Genomic DNA, 17,551 nt, shown 5'->3' with positions numbered 1-17,551 from the left:
ACAGTGGTTCTTAACCGGGAGGTGATTCTGACACCCCAGGGGACATTGGGCAATATCTGGGGACATTTTTGGTTGTCCCAATTGGATGAGGGTTGCTATGGCATCTGATTGGTGGAGCCAGGGATACTGCTAAATATCTTACAATGTACAGGGCAGCCCCCACAGCAAAGAATTATTCGCCCCAAATGTCAATAGTGCTGAGATAAATGAAGGTGTGAAATTATATCTGTAGGTACAGACGTGGGTTGTCATTCCAGAAAGGCAAAGGAGCTGTGGGTGGGGAGCTGACCATCAAGGTACCATGGTGACCAAGAACAGGAACCACTGGGGTTAAATGAGATGGCTATGCCCAGGTTTGATAAGTTGAAAACATTTTATTTCAATTCTATCCTTGGGAGGCAGCATAAATAATCACAGAAGACCACAAAGGTCAATGGGGAAGAAAAAAAAAGCTCCAGAAATGTGGGAGGAGGAGATGAGTGCTGACACTGTCTAGCTGTGGGGTACGGGGTGAGGAGGCCCTACTGTAGCTGGCTGGGAGGATGGAGGTTCGTAGAGGAAAGGCCCAGCTCACCTGGAGGGGCTTGGGTAGCCCTGGCCTCTGTGGATGGGATTTTCCGTAGGGCGGCCATGGGAAAAGCAGGTATGGAGTATAATGCATCTAGTAGATCCTAGCTAATGAAAGAAAAGAGTGGACACCTATTTCTTGATTTCCAGATCTCACCCCAAACTGTGACTCTTCTGAGAACAGTGTTTATAAACTCTTTGTGCGTAGTGGGAAATGAAAGGAGGAAAAAAGAAGGAATAAAAGAAAATGTGTACAAGATCAAATGAAATGTGGCGTCTCAGAGTTGCGTGACCTTGGGCCACTTCTCTCGGTTTCCTCATCTGCAGAAGGGAGTAGATGTGAGGCTCAATGAGATCCTATGTGTCAAAGGACTGCAGAAACTTTAAAGTGCTATACGGATGCGAGTGGCTGTGGTCATTCCACGTGCATAAGGCTGAAAGTGGCTGAGATAGCGGTGCTGAGACACACGCAGAGCATCCCTAGAAGCCATCAGACCCTGGTCTGCCTTCCCCAGGGCCAAGCTCCACCCTTCTCAGCCTCAGCTTCCAGGAGGACGAGGCCTCATCTCAGATGGAGTCCCCTGGGGAGGGTGGTGGTGACAGCTGAGGGTGGGGACCTGAAGGATCTAGGGGCACAGAGCGTGAGGGGCCTCAACTGGGCAGTGTGGCACATCGGCACTACTGGTGCTGGGTAGACGGTAGCAGTGGCTTCCAGTTCTCATTCTCCATAGAGACTTGGGCACTGGTGAAGCCCACAAAGGGATTGGCATCTTGATGCAGCGGGAAAGGCCCTGGCCTTGGGGTCTGAACACCCAGGGTCTTGGTCGTGGGCCCATTGTTGACCTGCTGGGTGACTTTATAAGTCATTTCCCCATTGCAACCCTCAGTTCTGTCATTTGTCAAATGGGGACACTAATCCCTACCCTGCCTGGCTCACAAATTGAATGGGAAAAGGGTGTGCAAGAGCTTTGAAGAGAATCATGGGGAAGGCAAGGGGTCATTATGGCCTTGGAGAGCAATCCTCTGAATTCCCTGAAGACAAGAGGGTGGGAAGGGAAGAGACAGAAAGGAGCCGGGCCGCTTGCTGTCCTCGTCGGGTGAGGCAGGCTTCCAGGGCTGCTGAGGGAAGAGGGGGTGGGACGAAAGAGGGATCACTGCAGCCTGCAGTCCAGCACTTACATTGTGGTACCTTCAGTGATGCTGAGAGCTCCAGGCGGGAGGGCTGAGATGTCCTGGCAGCCCCCTTCACAGGGGAAAAGTCCAAGTTCTAAGTCTAGCTGGGATCCCGCTTCCCCCCTTGCTTCCTGGTCCACTGAGATGGAGCCCCTGCCAACCCCAGGGAGTCTGTAGTCTTCACCCAGCTGAGGGGAAGCCTGGCTCCTGGGGTGGCAGGGAAAGGGGCTGCCGGAGGGGGGTCTCCAGAAGCTGGGGACTTTTATTAGCATGAGGTCAGGAGGTTAGAGGTTGGCTTCCAGTTCTCGAGGTGGTAGGCGGGGGTCCTCAGGCTGGCCCCCACTCCTGTCCTGGCTCTGTCTCTGGGGTCACTGGTAAGGGAGAAGTTAAGGGATGAGTAGAAACGACGGAGAGATCGGCTTAGAAAACAGCCCAGCTGGGGAGCTAACAGTTCTTGGGGCTGTTGCGCAAGTTTTTCAGTTCCAGCTGGAGCTGCCGAATGCGGATGTCCTTCTGGGCCAGCTCCTCTTTCAACCGTCGAATCTCATCCTGCTGCCGGAAGAACATTCGAAGGAGCTGGGGTGGAGGAAGAGAGGGGGCCAAGGAGGGCCCAGGAGAGAGCAGGTGAGACAAGGATTTCCCAGGTGAGTCTCCAGCTGCCTGCCGCCCGTGCCCTCACATTCCCCCAGGCCTCCCACTGCTTGATACATTTATTCTCCCCAGGTGCATTTATTGCACCTCTCCCATCTCTAGCTCAGTCCATGGCTCTTACTTTCCCTTGTGAGGTAGGCAACAAAACCTGCGTCATTAATTGATTCAGGATCACTGAAAAAGGAGTGACCAAACAGTCCAGTTTTCCAAATATCCCAAGCTTGTCCCTTTTTGGGTCCTAACTTAATGCTTTTCTTTACCATTGTATTAATAGTTGTATTATTACATCTATAATAATACATAATAATAGATGTATAATAATACATAATAGATGTATTATTACATGTATTACATATATTATTACATTATTATTGCTAATTTATGTATTTATTTATTTTTGAGACAAAGTCTCGCTTTGTCGCCCAGGCTGTAGTGCGGTGGCATGATTTCGGCTCACTGCAACCTCTGTCTCCTGGGTTCAAACAATTCTCCTGCCTCAGCCTCCCGAGTAGCTGGGATTACAGGCATGTGCCACCATGCCTGGATAATTTTTGTATTTTTAGTAGAGACTGGGTTTCACCATGTTGGCCAGGCTGGTCTCGAACTCCTGACCTCAAGAGATCCACCCACCTCAGCCTCCCAAAGTGCTGGGATTACAGGTGTAAGCTACCATGCCCGGCTTGTGTTGATAATTTAGAACTTTCTAAAATGCTTTGTATCCTTCTCTTCTTAAGGAGGCTCAGGATACAGAATGGAATCTAGCTTTTTCCCTACTGATGAGGAACTATGACAAGAATACCAAAGTTTGCACTGGTCAGGGATTCATGTACAGCTATCCTGGCAGATCTTCACCCCAATGACTCTCTAGCTTAACCCGCCTCCATTTCTCCTGTAAAGCATATTGACAGATGTCCACAAAACGCCGAGCCCTGGAAGGCAGCAGGTGCCTTGAGGCTCCTGCACACCTGAGTTGAATGTTACCCACAGTCAATTGTGTTTGGTCTCAAACTTTCTGGTGTGAATTACATTTGTTATTGTAATTGCATAATTTAATGAAATATAATATAAATTGATGAAATGAGCACAAAAAGAGAGTTGTTGTTTCTATAAAAACTTAATTAAATGCTTTAGAAAATCTTGATAAAGGTGATGCTAAAAAAACTGTGGCCGAATTGGGTGTGGAAGATCTAGCCCTAAAAGACTGGAGAATATTCTATATCTTGGCTGATGGTGGCTGCGTGACTGTGTGTGTTTGTCAAAACTCTTAAACCGACACACTACAGAGGATGAATTTTACCATAGGCAAATTATACCTCAATGTCTCAAAAAAAGATGAGAGAAAACATTGTAAAAACTAGGACTTTGCTTTCAGATGAACTTTAAATTATTTTTCTACCTAAAAGAAATGGAAACTGGAAATGGGAGTTAAGGTGTGATTTGTGTGAAAGACATGGCAGATTCCAACCAGGGAGGGCCTCCTTGAAGAAAAGGTCCTGGTCCTGCATCAAAATATGCTAAATGAATGTATATGTTTTATTTTTATTATTTATTTATTTGTTTGTTTTTGAGACAGAGTCTTGCTCTGTCACCCAGACTGGAGTGCAGTGGCGCGATCTTGGCTCACTGCAACCTCCGCTTCCCGGGTTCAAGGTATTCTTCTGCTTCAGCCTCTGGAGTAGCTGGGATTACAGGTGTGTGCCATCACGCCCGGCTAATTTTTGTATTTTTAGTAGAGACGGGGTTTCACCATGTTGGCCAGACTGGTCTTGAACTCCCGGCCTCAAGTGATCCACCCTCCTCAGCCTCCCAAGGTGCTGGGATTACAGGTGTGAGCCACCACCCCGGCCTACTTTTATTTTTTAGGGATAGAGTCTTGCCATGTTGCCCAGGCTGGACTCAAACTCCTGGGCTCAAGCGATCTTCCCACCTGAGCCTCCTGAGTAGCTGGGACTAGAGGGGTGCCACTGCACCTCGCATGTTTTATGTTTAAAACAAACATAAATGGTTTAAAGAAGGTATCGGCCGGGCACGGTGGCTCACGCCTGTAATCCAGTACTTTAGGAGGCCGAGGTGGGTGGATCACGAGGTCAGGAGTTCAAGATCAGCCTGGCCAAGATGGTGAAACCCCATCTCTACTAAAAATATAAAAATTAGCCAGGTGTGGTGGCAGGTGCCTGTAATCCCAGCTACTCGGGAGGCTGAAGCAAAGAATTGCTTGAACCCGGGAGGTGGAGGTTGCAGTGAGCCGAGATCATGCCACTGCACTCCAGCCTGGGAGACAAAGTGAGACTCCATCTCAAAACAAAACAAAACAAAACAACAACAACAAAAAAACCAAATGTATCTATTGGCTGGGCGCCGTGGCTCACACTTGTAAGCCCAACACTTTGGGAGGCTGAGGCAGGTGGATCACCTGAGGTCAGGAGTTCAAGACCAGCCTGGCCAACATGGTGAAACCCTGTCTCTACTAAAAATGCAAAAATTAGCCAGGCATGGTGGTAGGTACCTGTAGTCCCAGCTACTTGGGAGGCTAAGGCAGGAGAATTGCTTGAACCCGGGAGGTGGAGGTTGCAGTGAGTCAAGATTGTGCCATTGTACCCCAGCCTGGGTGACAGAGCAAGACTCTGTCTAAAAAAAAAAAAAAAAAAAAAAAAAAAGAATGTATGTATCATTTTTATGATTCTCTCCTTTTGTTTTTGTTTTTTTGAGACAGAGTTTCACTCTTGTTGCCCAGGCTGGAGTGCAATGGTGCAATATCCGCTCACTGCAACCTCCACCTCCTGGGTTCAAGTGATTCTCCTGCCTCAGCCTCCCGAGTAGCTGGGATTACAGGCGTGCGCCACCACACCTGGCTAATTTTGTATTTTTAGTAGAGACAGGGTTTCACCATGTTGGTCAGGCTGGTCTTGAACTCTTAACCTCAGGCAATCCGCCCGCCTCAGCCACCCAAAGTGCTGGGATTATAGGCGTGAGCCACCATGCCCAGCCATGATTGCCTCCTTTAACTAACTTAAAAAAATATTTTTTGTTAACTAACAAACCACCAGTCCCAGTTACATCTGTTGAGAGGGATGACATGCTATTTGCCTTTGCACTAAATGACTCTACACAGTCTTGTGTCTTCCAAGTTCTCAAAATTTCTTTGCATTGTTTTTTGGTCCACTTTTGTCAAAAAAACCGCTTTAGTGAGGTGTAATTCACACACCATAAAAGTCACTCATTTTAAGCTTACAATTCAGCGATTTTTAGTAAAGTTCCTGAGTTGTACAATTGTAGGACTTTTCCCTTGCATCAAGCTGTCAGTTGTTTCCTCACACTTAGATCAATGTGTCCACCTTTGACAGCCCCACTTTCTAATTGGCTGCTTCCGAACTGCTGTGATGATTAAAACTGTGGATAAAGGCAGAGTCAGCAGGCTTTGAGAAAGCTTCTTCCCAGCGAGGAAGATGCACAACTTTGGTGTAGATTGTGGCATCTGTTTTGTCTGCTCTGAGACCCTTTAAGCTTTTCCTCCAGGTTCTCAGTTCTGATTCCATAGGCAAGTCTACAGCAAAATATTGCTTGATTTAACGACTATTCAACCCTGCCTTCTCCAGACCCAGTGCCAGAACTGAGCTCAGGCCCTTGTTATTGCCCTCCTGGGCTATCACAATGACCCCTGTGTCTCTATCTTCAAAGAGTAGAGTTCTTTTAAAAACAAGAAAATAGCTGGGCGCAGTGTCTTATGACTGTAATCCCAGCACATTGGGAGGCGAAAGTGGGAGGACTGTTTGAGCCCAGGAGTTTAAGACCAGCCTGTGCAATATAGTAAGACCCTGTCTCTACAAAAATGTTTAAAAACAAATTAGTTGGGTATGGTGGTACACGCCGCTAGTTCCAGCTACTCAGAAGTCTAAGGTGGGATTATTGCTTGAGCCTCGGAGATTGAGGTTATAGTGAGCTATGATCGTGCCACAGCACTGCAGTCTGGGAGACAGGGCAGGACTCTGTCTCTAAAACATAAATAAGTAAATACAAGAAAACACTTAAAAATTTTTTAAATGAAAAATGTTATATATCTATATTAATAGAAAGTATAGCACCATGAACCCTCAAGTACCCATCACTCAGCTTTAGTCTCTGCCTCCTGGGTTCAAGTGATTCTCCTGCCTCAGCCACTTGAGCAGCTGGGATTACAGGTGCGCACCACCACGCCTGGCTAATTTTTGTATTTTTAGTAGAGACAGGGTTTCACCATGTTGACCAGGCTGGTCTCAAACTCCTGACCTCAGGTGATCCACCTGCCTTGGCCTCTCAACGTGCTGGGATTACAGGCATGAGCTACGGCGCCCAGCCCGTATGACCATTCTTACTTCGCCTCTACTGCCACCCACCTCCACTGCACCACTTTCCTCAGGGGTTATTTTAAAGCAAATCCCATTTATCACATCATTTCATCTAGCCCTGAATATCCCTCTACAATGGCATACAAGCATATTTTATGGCAATTATCAAGTTACCTGCCAATCTCCCCCTTAAGACTGTGAGGTCCCAGAGGTCAAGAAGGGTCTTATTTTTATTAATAATAGTGATAGCGGGCCAGGTGTGGTGGCTCACATCTGTAATCCCAGCACGTTGGGAGGCCGAGGCAGGTGGATCACCTAAGGTCAGGAGTTCAAGACCAGCCTGGCAAACATGGTGAAACCCTGTCTCTACCAAAAATACAAAAATTAGCTGGGTGTGGTGGTGCACACCTGTAATCCCAGCTACTTGGGAGGCTAGGGCAGGACAATTGCTTGAACCTGCATAGGTTGCAGTGAGCTGAGATTGTGCCACTGAGCTCCAGGCTGGGCAACAGAGTGGGACTCTGTCTCAAAACAAAAAATAGTGATAGCATAAGTTGGTGGTATAGACTGTCTAGTTTAAGATGGCTCCCATTTTATCCCCTCTCCTCAAGCATGGGCTGGCCCTAATAGCTTGCTTCAAATGAACAGAATAGGGCAGAAGTGGTGGGATACCATTTCCAAGATTAGGTGACAGAAAGACTGTAGCTTCCATCTTGGGTGCCCTCTCTTGCTCTTCTGCTCACATACCCTGTTGTGAGCTGCCTTATGGAGGAGTCCACATGGCAGGGACCTGAGGGAAGCTCTGGCCAACAGCCCAAGGAGAAACTGAGGCCCTCACTCCAATAGCCCCTGAGGACATGAGTCCTAGCAGCAACCACATGAGTGAACTTGGAAGTTGAGCCTTCAGATGTGATTCCAGCCCCAGTGGACAGTGTAACTGTACCCTCATGAGAGACCTTCAGCCACGGGCATGCAAAGAAACTGTGAGCTAATAAGCATTTGTGGGTTTAGGCCATTAAGTTCTAGGGTAATTTGTTACACAGCAGTAGATAGCTAATACAGGTGACCTTTTTCTCTGAGCACTTAATATGAGCCAGGAAGAGTGCTAGACACTTATGAATTATCTCTTTAATGCTCACAGCTTTCCATATCCCTATTTTACCACAAGGAAATGGACTTATAAAGGTCAGTAGACTTGCTCAGTCACAGCCAGGAAATGGCAGAGCCAGGATTCAAATGCAGGTGGGGTCATGCAGCCATCTCCATTTCAGTTGTATCAGGCCTTATGTCTGGCACACAGTAGGCATCCTGTGAATCCCAGCTGAGCTAAACCATGTTGGCATCAGGGAATGGGGGTGTGGGCTGGAAGGAAATACCGCTGGGGGACATGGACAAGGCCCAGCCGAGCTGCCCCAAAAGAGCTTGCTCCCATTCCAAGTGGTACAGAGAGCACCTTCATAAACACCCAGTCTCTTCCACAAAGACTGGAAGCGTCAGACTCCAGCACTGCTGCAACGCCAGCGAGGGAGGCAGGGCTGTGATACACGAGGCCGGGCTTGCCCCTGTTAGTCAGGAATTTATAACTCCTGGAACTCCAAATGACAGCAACGTTCTGAAACGGGTTCATGAGGAGATGCATAACTGTGGGTTAGTGAATTTGAGGTGTGGGGGTGGTGTGGGGAACCGATATCTCCAGACATCCCAGCTTCTATTTATTGGGGTCAGAAGCATCAGAAGCCAATATCAGGCTACTTATGGCATTTGTCACAGAAAGAAAAATGTCTCAGAATGGAACTGGCTTAAAGGCCTGAAGCCCATAATTGAAATGTAAAGGTCTTGCTCTTCCAGGGCCTGTGGAGGTAATAACTTACATTCCTTACCTCATTCTCTGTCCTGGGTGGGACATTTTCTAATAAATCTATTCCGTTGACCACAACACTCTTCTTTTCTTTGATGGGAGCCTTAAATACCATTTTTGAGGACTTCTTATAGCCTTCTTTCAAAGACATCAGCACGGGATCTAAAGAAGGCAAGGGAAATGCTCTCACTGACGATCCCATGGACTGTCAGGTGATGGTCCAGCAGGCTGGGTGGGAGGGAAGTTCAAACAGGGGGACAGACAGGGAGAACTGAGGTGAGCTGCGCTGAAGGCAAAGGCTGCAGCCGCCTGTGCTCTGTGGAGCCCCCCGCTGTGGTACCTCGGTTGATGCCTCCCAGCCATTCATCCGGGGTCAGTGCTGGCTCCGTGCCTGGTGTCATTGGGTAAATGTCTTCCTGGTAGGAATCTGACTACAGTGGGAGGAGCAGAAGAGAGGACACATGGGGGGCTGCTGGGAAAGCCCCTACTCTTCAGTCAGACTCTTCTTACTGATCTCCAATCACGCTACCTGCTCTCCTGCCTCTATGCCTTTGCACTGTGTCTCCCTCCTGGAACTACCTGACTGCACTCATGAGCAAACCCAACTGTCCCCATCTGAGAATGCCCCTCACCCCAAATTAGGTTTGAAGACCCCAGTCCACAGCACATCTCTCACCTGGGTTTCTCCAGGGTCATGGTCAGTGGTGAGCAGGCTAAGAGGCGATGCAGGCCCCCCTCCAGGAGCCCAGCCCAGCCCCACTTACCCTCCGGGGCACGATCATGGAGATGGGCTCAATCAGGCCCTTGAGAGTCACCAGCTTGTAGAAGCGGAACACCTCGCAGGCTGACACATCCAGCCCGTGCTTGGGCATGACCCCTGTAACAGGCACACATGTGGCTCCATGGGGTCCCAGAAACTGCGTCTCAGTGACATCACCCCATGATGTTCTGGGCCAGGGGAAAGGCTGAGGAATGTACTTAGGTTTGGAGGCAAAGGCCCATGCAGAGGGCAGGGGGTAGACCGGGGCGCCTTCAATCAGTCTCTGTCTCTGGGTGGTCACTTCTCAAGCTCCTTGGGCCAGACCTGCCTCACCACAGTGCGTGCTTTAGAATTGGACCCTTTAGAATTGGAAGAAACTGCAGAAACATTTGAATCTAGCCCACTCCTTTTCTAGATGAGGGTCCAGAGAGGGTCAGAGGGCAAGGGGTTACCCAAGGTCACAGAGCACAGCAGGGGCAGGGCCACAGAGCCCATTACCCTCTGAAATGAACAGTCATCCCTAAGCCTCCTGTGTCTCCAGTCCTGAGAGAGAAAGGAGGGAGAGGCCATTCCCCATACACCCTAGAGGTCTGGACGCAGCCTAAGATTGCTGTTCTGTTCTATGTCTCCTAGAACCAACAATGTGTGCACATGTTTCCTGTGTGGGTTCACTTACCACATGTCCCTAACAGCTGCCTCTGCTGAACATCTATCATGGGGACGAGGGGCAGTGTGGTGCTAGGAGCACAGCTCTATCTAGGGGTGGACCAACGGGGTTTGAATCCTGACTCTGCCCCCTTTCCATCTAGGAGTCCTTTGGCAAGTCACAACTCTCTGAGCTTCCAGTTCCTTGGCTGGTTCGAGGAGGACAACAGTGGCCCTACCTGAGGTGATCAGCAGAATATGTTCCAAGATACTCATTAACTGCCTGGCACCGTGACGAGCACAGACCACATTCATTTCTTTCCCTGTATTGTGAATATGAGTTAAGGCTCTGCCTCTCCTCCTCTGGGCTGGAAGCCTGCTCTTTCAACATAAAGGAATTCCAGGAGCTGCAGGTAAGGGGTGAAATGGTTTCCCAAATGGGATTAAGAGCCAGCAGATTCGGTCTGAGTTCTTCTTCTGCTACTTAGCAGAGAAGACCTGCCTCAGGTGAGTTGCTTAACTTTTCTGAGTCTACAAGAAGTGCCTACATCACAGCAAATGCTCAATAGTGGTCACAGGTGAGGAGGATGAGGATGAGGATGAAGTGAGTCATTCTGAGTCCTTCCTGCTTCTTTCCTCTCCACCCCTCCATATCCGATACCTTAGCAAGTCCTGCTGACATTACTTTCTAAACATCTGGATTCATCCTGTTCTCCCCGTCTTCCTTCTCCCCACCTATTATTCTCTCTTGCCTAAAAGTCTGCAACTTCTTCCTAACTGGTTTCCCTGTCTTCCTCCTGCCCCTCCCAAATCCATTCTCTCTACTGAAGCCAGAGAAATCTTTTTTTTTTTTTTTTTTTTTTGACAGAGTCTGGCTCTGTTGCCCAGGTTGGAGTGCAGTGGTGTGATCTTAGCTCACCGCAACCTCTGCCTCCCAGGTTCAAGCGATTCTCCTGCCTTAGCCTCCCAAGTAGCTGGGATTACAGGGGTGTATCACCACACCCAGGTACTTTTTGTATTTTTGGTGACAGGGTTTAGAGACAGGGTTTCACCATATTGGCCAGACTGGTCTCGAACTCCTGACCTCAGGTGATCCACCTGTCTCGGCCTCCCAAACTGCTAGGATTACAGGCTTGAGCCACCACACCTGGCTGCCAGAGCAATCTTAACTAACATTTCGGATCCCATCATGTTGTCTCATGTCCCACTCAAGAAAAAGAACCCTCCCCATAATGATTTCCTCATCAAATGCAAACTCCTTTCCCAGGCTAATGCATCCCATGGATTCAGCCCCTGCCCCCCTCTCCGACAGTCTCCTAACATCCTCCCCCCATCTCCTGCTACATCACAGAGTCTACACCACGCTCAGCCACACTGACCTCCCTTCTGCTCCTAGAACATGCCAGGCTCATTCTGGCCACAGAGCCTTTGCACTAACCATTCCCCCTGCTGGGGCTGCTCTTTCTCCTTCCCATCTTTCAGAGCTCAACTTAAAATATCATCATCACAGAGAGGCCTTCCCTGACCACCGGGGTGAAGTAGCCCCCAGTCACTTTCTGTTCTAGCACACCATTTGACTCTCTGCCTAGAACTCATTCCCATCCAATATTTTTCTTATTGTTTATTGCCTGTCTCCTGCTCAGTGGAATGTGATCTCCATGAGAGTAAGGCCATGTTCTGTTTTATTTGCCACTGGACTTCGTGCAGGGTCTGGTACACAGCTGGAGGTCAATAACTGTTTGTTGAACAACTATGTGAAGGAGCAGGAGGAGTCAAGTGCTCTGCCAGGTACCTTGCACATATGGTCTCTAAGCCTTACATTAGCCATTCAAGGAAGGTTTGATTATCCGCATTTTACAGATGAGGAAACTGAGACTTAGAGGGATTAAGTGCACAGCTGAGCCAGAATGTAAACCCAGGTCTGACTCCAAAGTCCAGGCTGATTTTTATACTATTTGATGCAGGAGTGACAGTGAAGGAGGTGGGGATGACAGAGTTGGGGAAGAGTAAAGTTGATGGAATGGTGATTAGGACTTCGGACATCTTTTGGTTTCCATTTTGCTGTTGGTCACTGGAGTGGGCTCTCAGGCCCTTTCAGCCCCGATGTTCCTGAAGCTGGCCCTCAGGCCCTGTCCATAATACCAGACCCACAGGGAAAGCAAGCTAGACTCAAGCTCCAAAGAGGATCACCCGCAGAGGTGGGAACGGGAGGTCCCTGAAAATAGGTGTTTCATTGGGCGATTTGGACCCGAAATATAGAATTGCTGAATCATATGCATTACCAGGTTAGTTGAAAGGAAGGAAAATTGGTTGTAAGACTTTTAGTGGTGGGAGAATGTGGGGTCTCACTCACTACACCCTGTCAATCCCAGAGCCCTCTCTGGGTTTCTGCCTGAGAGCCTAGGGAGCTTGGGGCGGCAGTCACGGGAACACCTGGAACTTCTTCCTGCCCTATCAGGCAGACAGAGCTGCTGCTGGGATCTGGGAGTCACGGCTTCCTAGAGGCTCAGGAAGGGACTTGTGCCTAGACCCCACTCTGACCTCTAGTTACTGGACCACTTCCCACCATCATCATAGCCACTGTGGGCTTCAGGCTCCCCATCTGCGATCAGGAGTGCAGACGCAGAGCACATGCTGGCAAGCTGCTGCTGATGGTGGATGTGAGCACAATGGGGTGACAGAGCCGGTCCAGTGGGCAGTGACAGCTGCAGCAGGGCCAGCTCTTGCAGATTCTGTTCCAACTTGCCCATGTGCTATGGCCTTCTGAGTCTGATTTTCCATTTAAGGGAGGGGGTGACCCATGGGCCAGATGTCCTCCCGTGCCATGAGCACACCAGCTGTGGCAGCCTCGGGGCCCCTTACCTAGGCCTTTCTGCGGGGCTGGGGAGCGGAACTCCATGAGGTAACTCAGGTAGGGCTTCTCAGTGCTGATCTCGTAGTACCGGATGTTTCCATCACCCTGGGGTCAGGAGAGATGGAGTTGAGGAAGGTGGCAGGTAGGCAGGGCAGAGCAGGGCCTGGTCCCAGGAGCCAGCTGAAGACAGCTCTCCCCTGTGCCTCATGGGCAGTTAAAAAAACCAAGGAAACCTGGCTTCTAGGCTCCTAGTGGGTGCACCATAGGGGACTCACTGCGGGTGGAGAGGTGGAGGTGGATGGGCTGATGTGAGTGTGTGTGTGTAGACAGCCTTTCTGACAAACAAGGCTGTATTCACCAAGGATCTCCTGGCGGGTATCTCAAATTCCATCATTCATCACTGACTACACTGCAGGCTCTGATCTTTATTCCAATGTAAAAGCCCGCTCCAGCTCACCTTTGAAGGAATTCTTGGTAGCAGACACTTGAGTAAGAATGGGTGTCAGACTTGAGGGCAGGTGTGGATGGGAAAGGTGAGGCCCAGGAACTTGGAAGGTTAGGCTGGCTACTCTCCAGGGGGTGGGGCAGGTGCAGGGGTGCATTGAGGGTAGGGCTCTCCCACAGGCTGCCCCGGGCCCTCCCCCACCTCCTACTACCTTTCCAGCCAGGTAGAGCATGTGGGTGTCAGCATCATAGAAGGGGAACAGGAGGCCAGAGAGCCCATCAATTTCCTCTTCGATCAGGGGCATGGAGAGGTCCTCCTGAGGGAGAAGAGCTGGTCTCAGCCTCTCTGCAGGCAGGATGGCATGCCCCTCCCCAAATCCCAGGAAGGCCTCTTAGGATGGCAACTACTTTATGTTAAGACCTCCCCTAGATGTTAAAAAGCCCGTCCTATGGGTGGTGGCAAGACTGACTTTCTTGTCACGAAAAGCAGCCAGGGGCAGTGGAAAGGGTCTTACAAACAGGAGGCAAGGGACTTGTTCTCATTGTCCCCAAACCTGCTACTTGCTATGTGTCCCCAGGTAAGTCTCTCGATCTCTCTGGAGCTCAGCCCCCACTCTGGAAAAAGAGGGTGAACATCTTGCAGGTGTGGCCGACATTGTTCCTTGAAGCCTCTGTACCCAAGCTCGGCCTCTGGGGGTCTCTGTCTGATTTCTCCACTGGGAATGCTATGAGAAGCTGGTGTGCGGGCCCAGGCTCCTGACTTTCTGAGGAAGTGACCTCCGAGGCAATGATGCTTCCTTTAGCCCAAACCCAGCAGGCCTCCCCGTGGCTGACCTGGTCCCAGAGGGCAATCTGTCTTGTATTCCACCTGGAGACCCCTGTCGTGAGGAGCCGCTTCATGTTCCCCAGGAACACCACCCGGTTCACTCTGTGGTTTTTGCAGTTGGCCTCCTAGTAGGAACAGAGGGAGGTGGTGAGCCAGGGTCCCCAACATGTGGGTTCTGCAGTGGCATGAATGGTGGTCCCGAAAAGATACACCCATGTCCTCAGCCCTGGCCCCTGCAATTATTTCCTTATTTGGAAAAGGGTCCTTGCAGATGTGGTTAAGCTAAGGATTTGGAGATGAGATTACCCTGGATTATCCAGGTGGATCCTGGATGCCATCACGAGTGTCCTTGTGGGAGAGAGGTAAGATTACAGAGACACACAGGGGAGAAGGTGTGTGACCCTGGAGGCAGAGACTGGAGTGATGTGGCCACCAGCCACGGGAGCCGGCAACCCCCAGAAGAGGCAAGGAATGGGTTTTCTCCTAGAGCATCTGTAGGGAGTACAGTCCTGCTGACACCTTGATGTGGGACATCTGGCCTCTGGAATGGTGAGAGAATACATTTCTGTTGTTTTCAGCCACCTAGTTTGTGGGCATTTGTTACAGCAGCCACGGGACACTGTTCTAAGCACTGTGCAGCATTGGCTCCACAGATGCCTTCTCTGCCATTTCCCAGAGAATGTGGGGAACAGGGAGCGAGAGGGGAGCCAACGTCCACCAAGTCCAGTTGGGGGCTACACCGCTTCAGGAGCTCTCACCAGGGGCATTGCTTTTCATCCCCATAACAATATCTATCGGAAGAAATCATTATCCCCATTTTGAGGGTGAGGAAACTGAGGCTCAGGAGGACAAGAGACTCATGCCCATCACTGCTTCACAGCTTGCCTCATCAGGGAGTGCCTCCTTAACTGAGCTGTCTTGGGCCTCCTTTCCTGCCCACTGGCTCGTGACACTTGATTTCCTCCTAACACACAACAGTCCTCGGCATCAGGTAAGTTGGCAGCAAGTCAGAAAAGAGGCCAATGGGGCAGTGCACATATTCAGGCTGGCGTCACACACTCTGAACTCTAGTTCTAGCTCCGCCAAAAAAGTGTAGCCCAAGAGAAGACCTTCACCTTCCCTGGGCTCATGGCCCCATTTGGGAATTTGAGGTGGGGGTTCTCTGTTCATAAACATTCTTTCTGTTTGGCATGGGCTCTGGGTTTGAATCCTAGCTCCTCCTGGAACTGTGAGATTCAAGTCTCCCAACTTCGCTAAGGTTCAGTGTTCTCATGTATCAAATGAGAGGAGTAACAGCACCCAGCTGAGAGGGTTGTCCTGAGGATTAAATGAGATGATGTGCAGAGCCCCGGGCACAGTGCAGGCCACACAGTGAGCTCTTAGCAGATGTCAGTTAACACTAATCATGCTAAGCAACTCTCATTATTCTTATTTGTAGTGGTACAGGTTGAGTAGCCCTTATCTGAAATGCTTGGGCCCAGAAGTGTTTCAGATTTTGGATTGTTTCAGATGTCAGAATATTCGCATTATACCTACTAGTTGAGCTTCCCACATCCCCAAATCCAAAATCTGAAATGTTCCAACGAGCATTTCCTTTGGGTGTTATGTCAGTGCTCAAAAAGTTTTGGATTTGGAGTCTTTTGGATTTTGGATTTTTGGATTTGGGATACTCAACCTATAGTACTAGAAAACTTTCTGGTCTTATAATATTGGACTATTCCAAGGTAAACACACCCAGATCAAGCATTAATCCCTTCTTGTGTAGAAGGCAAACCTCAGATATCATCCATATTTTCCATTCCATCTCTCCCCATGACCAGCACACAGCAGGTGCTCAAAAAATGGTAATTGCTTACTTCCAAATGGCACTTAACCCCTTCCTCAAACCCAAGACCCAGGAGATTCAAAGACCAAAAGTGGAGCTAAGTTCACCATCAACCTTGGCACCCTAGCCATTTCCCTCAGGCTCATCCTGTCAAGTGGCTGGTCAGTGAGTCCAGTGTCTCCTCCTCCTGTGCCTGTGATGGACTTGGTTAACACCTGGGGATGTATGCACTGAAGGGTGTCACCAGTTCAGCCCCCAGAGCAAGCCAGAAGAATCCTGTCTGGAGGTAGGGGGTGCAGTGGGGACAGGAAAGGGTATGAGGTCCCTCCCCACCCAGAACAAGGCAGGGTTCCTATGAGCTGAGAAGGGCCCAGGAGAGAGAAAGGTTGTTCAACAGAGGTGCAGTGAGATGCACTGGAGAAGGGGGCTGGCACAGCCTTTTTTTTCCAGGCCTGCTGAAAGCTGAGCCCCAGCCCTCAATACCTTCCCCTTCAATCTCAAAAAATGTAGGGTTCCACCTGCAGAACACGGCCAGAGCGGGGCTCAATCACACGCAGCTTCTTGTCCTTGCACGTGGTGGTGAGCAGGCTGCCGTCCGTGTTGAAGGACATGCAGAGGATCACATCCGTGTGGCAGTCAATCATCTTCACCGGCTCACCCACATCCAGGTTCCAGATGAGGACCTGCGAGGGCAGATGCATGGGAGGCAGGGTCAGTGGCTGCTAGGGTCCTGGGGTGTTTGTCCCCAGTCCACACTTGACTGCCCTGGGAGAAGCGCCCCATGCAGGGCCTGGGGTGTGCTGGGGTGCAGGAGGAGGTCATTGAGTTCTATATGGAAAGGCTGATACATCCCTGGCACACAAATCCATCAATATCCTTGGTCAGATCCCAGCACCAGCCTGGGCTCAGTTTATGGAAGAGCAAGAAGGATACATGTTCCTTGTCAGTCCCATGTGGTCAGCCCACCTTTTTTTGAGGATGTGCCTGGGGCTCGGGGCTGAGGCTCCACTTTTTGCCCTCCAGCAGCTTTGGTTACCCCTTTTGCCACCTCTTGGTTAAGAAGTGGCCAGGCAAAGGGTGTGGGCATGGAAGGGGCATTCTCCTCCAATCAACCACCAGAGAAGGCAGAAAAGATGCCTCCGGCCTCTGTGGACCCCAGGAATGACAGGGTGCACAGGAGTTGCTCAGTTGCGTGTAGTGAATGAATGAATGAATGAATAAGCAAATGAACAGATGAGGCCATATTGGTTGCTTAGGAAGCAACAGTGCTTCCTATGGGTACCCAAAAGGCCCCTTTCTCTTCCCCAATCCCTCTCCACCCAGCTGCCTGCCCACTGCATACCTTGTAGTCGTAGCCAGCGCTGAACAGGATGTTGTTGGTGGTGGGGTGCCACTCGACCAGCCCCACACGCCGGCTGTGCCCGTGCAGCTCCAGGAGCGCCTCCGTCATGTTCCGCTTCAGCCCGCCCTCGGGGATCTCCCAGATCCGCACCTGCAGAGGGAGATGAGGGTCCAGGCTGGGTGGACACGGCCAAGAAGTCCCTTGATGAGAGGTGCCCCTTTCCTCGGACACCAGGCTTTCTGAGATCTGCCTGATGAGCCACCTCCTGGCTTGAGGCGATG

At 50.1% G+C, this 17,551-nt stretch overlaps 1 protein-coding gene across 1 annotated transcript in view; it reads right to left on the bottom strand.

The window, feature by feature from the left end:
* Window positions 1–354: 354 nt before the first annotated feature.
* The window catches only part of CORO2B (coronin 2B), a 148,623-nt gene continuing 131,426 nt past the window's right edge, over window positions 355–17,551 (bottom strand). Inside the window, exons 4-12 of the mRNA XM_009429434.5 lie at window positions 17,271–17,420; window positions 16,447–16,611; window positions 14,112–14,228; window positions 13,490–13,594; window positions 12,842–12,938; window positions 9,339–9,451; window positions 8,915–9,005; window positions 8,597–8,736; window positions 355–2,316 (exon numbers count right to left, since the gene is read on the bottom strand). Coding sequence (XP_009427709.2) covers window positions 2,185–2,316; window positions 8,597–8,736; window positions 8,915–9,005; window positions 9,339–9,451; window positions 12,842–12,938; window positions 13,490–13,594; window positions 14,112–14,228; window positions 16,447–16,611; window positions 17,271–17,420 — 1,110 coding nt within the window. The 3' untranslated portion in view covers window positions 355–2,184. The remainder of the gene's footprint in view (window positions 2,317–8,596; window positions 8,737–8,914; window positions 9,006–9,338; window positions 9,452–12,841; window positions 12,939–13,489; window positions 13,595–14,111; window positions 14,229–16,446; window positions 16,612–17,270; window positions 17,421–17,551) is intronic.

This window comes from Pan troglodytes, chromosome 16 (genome assembly GCF_028858775.2).
Source record: "Pan troglodytes isolate AG18354 chromosome 16, NHGRI_mPanTro3-v2.0_pri, whole genome shotgun sequence".
Taxonomy (NCBI): domain Eukaryota; kingdom Metazoa; phylum Chordata; class Mammalia; order Primates; family Hominidae; genus Pan; species Pan troglodytes.
The sequence above is the reverse complement of the archived record's forward strand: the minus strand, read 5'-3'. Positions and strand labels throughout refer to the sequence as shown.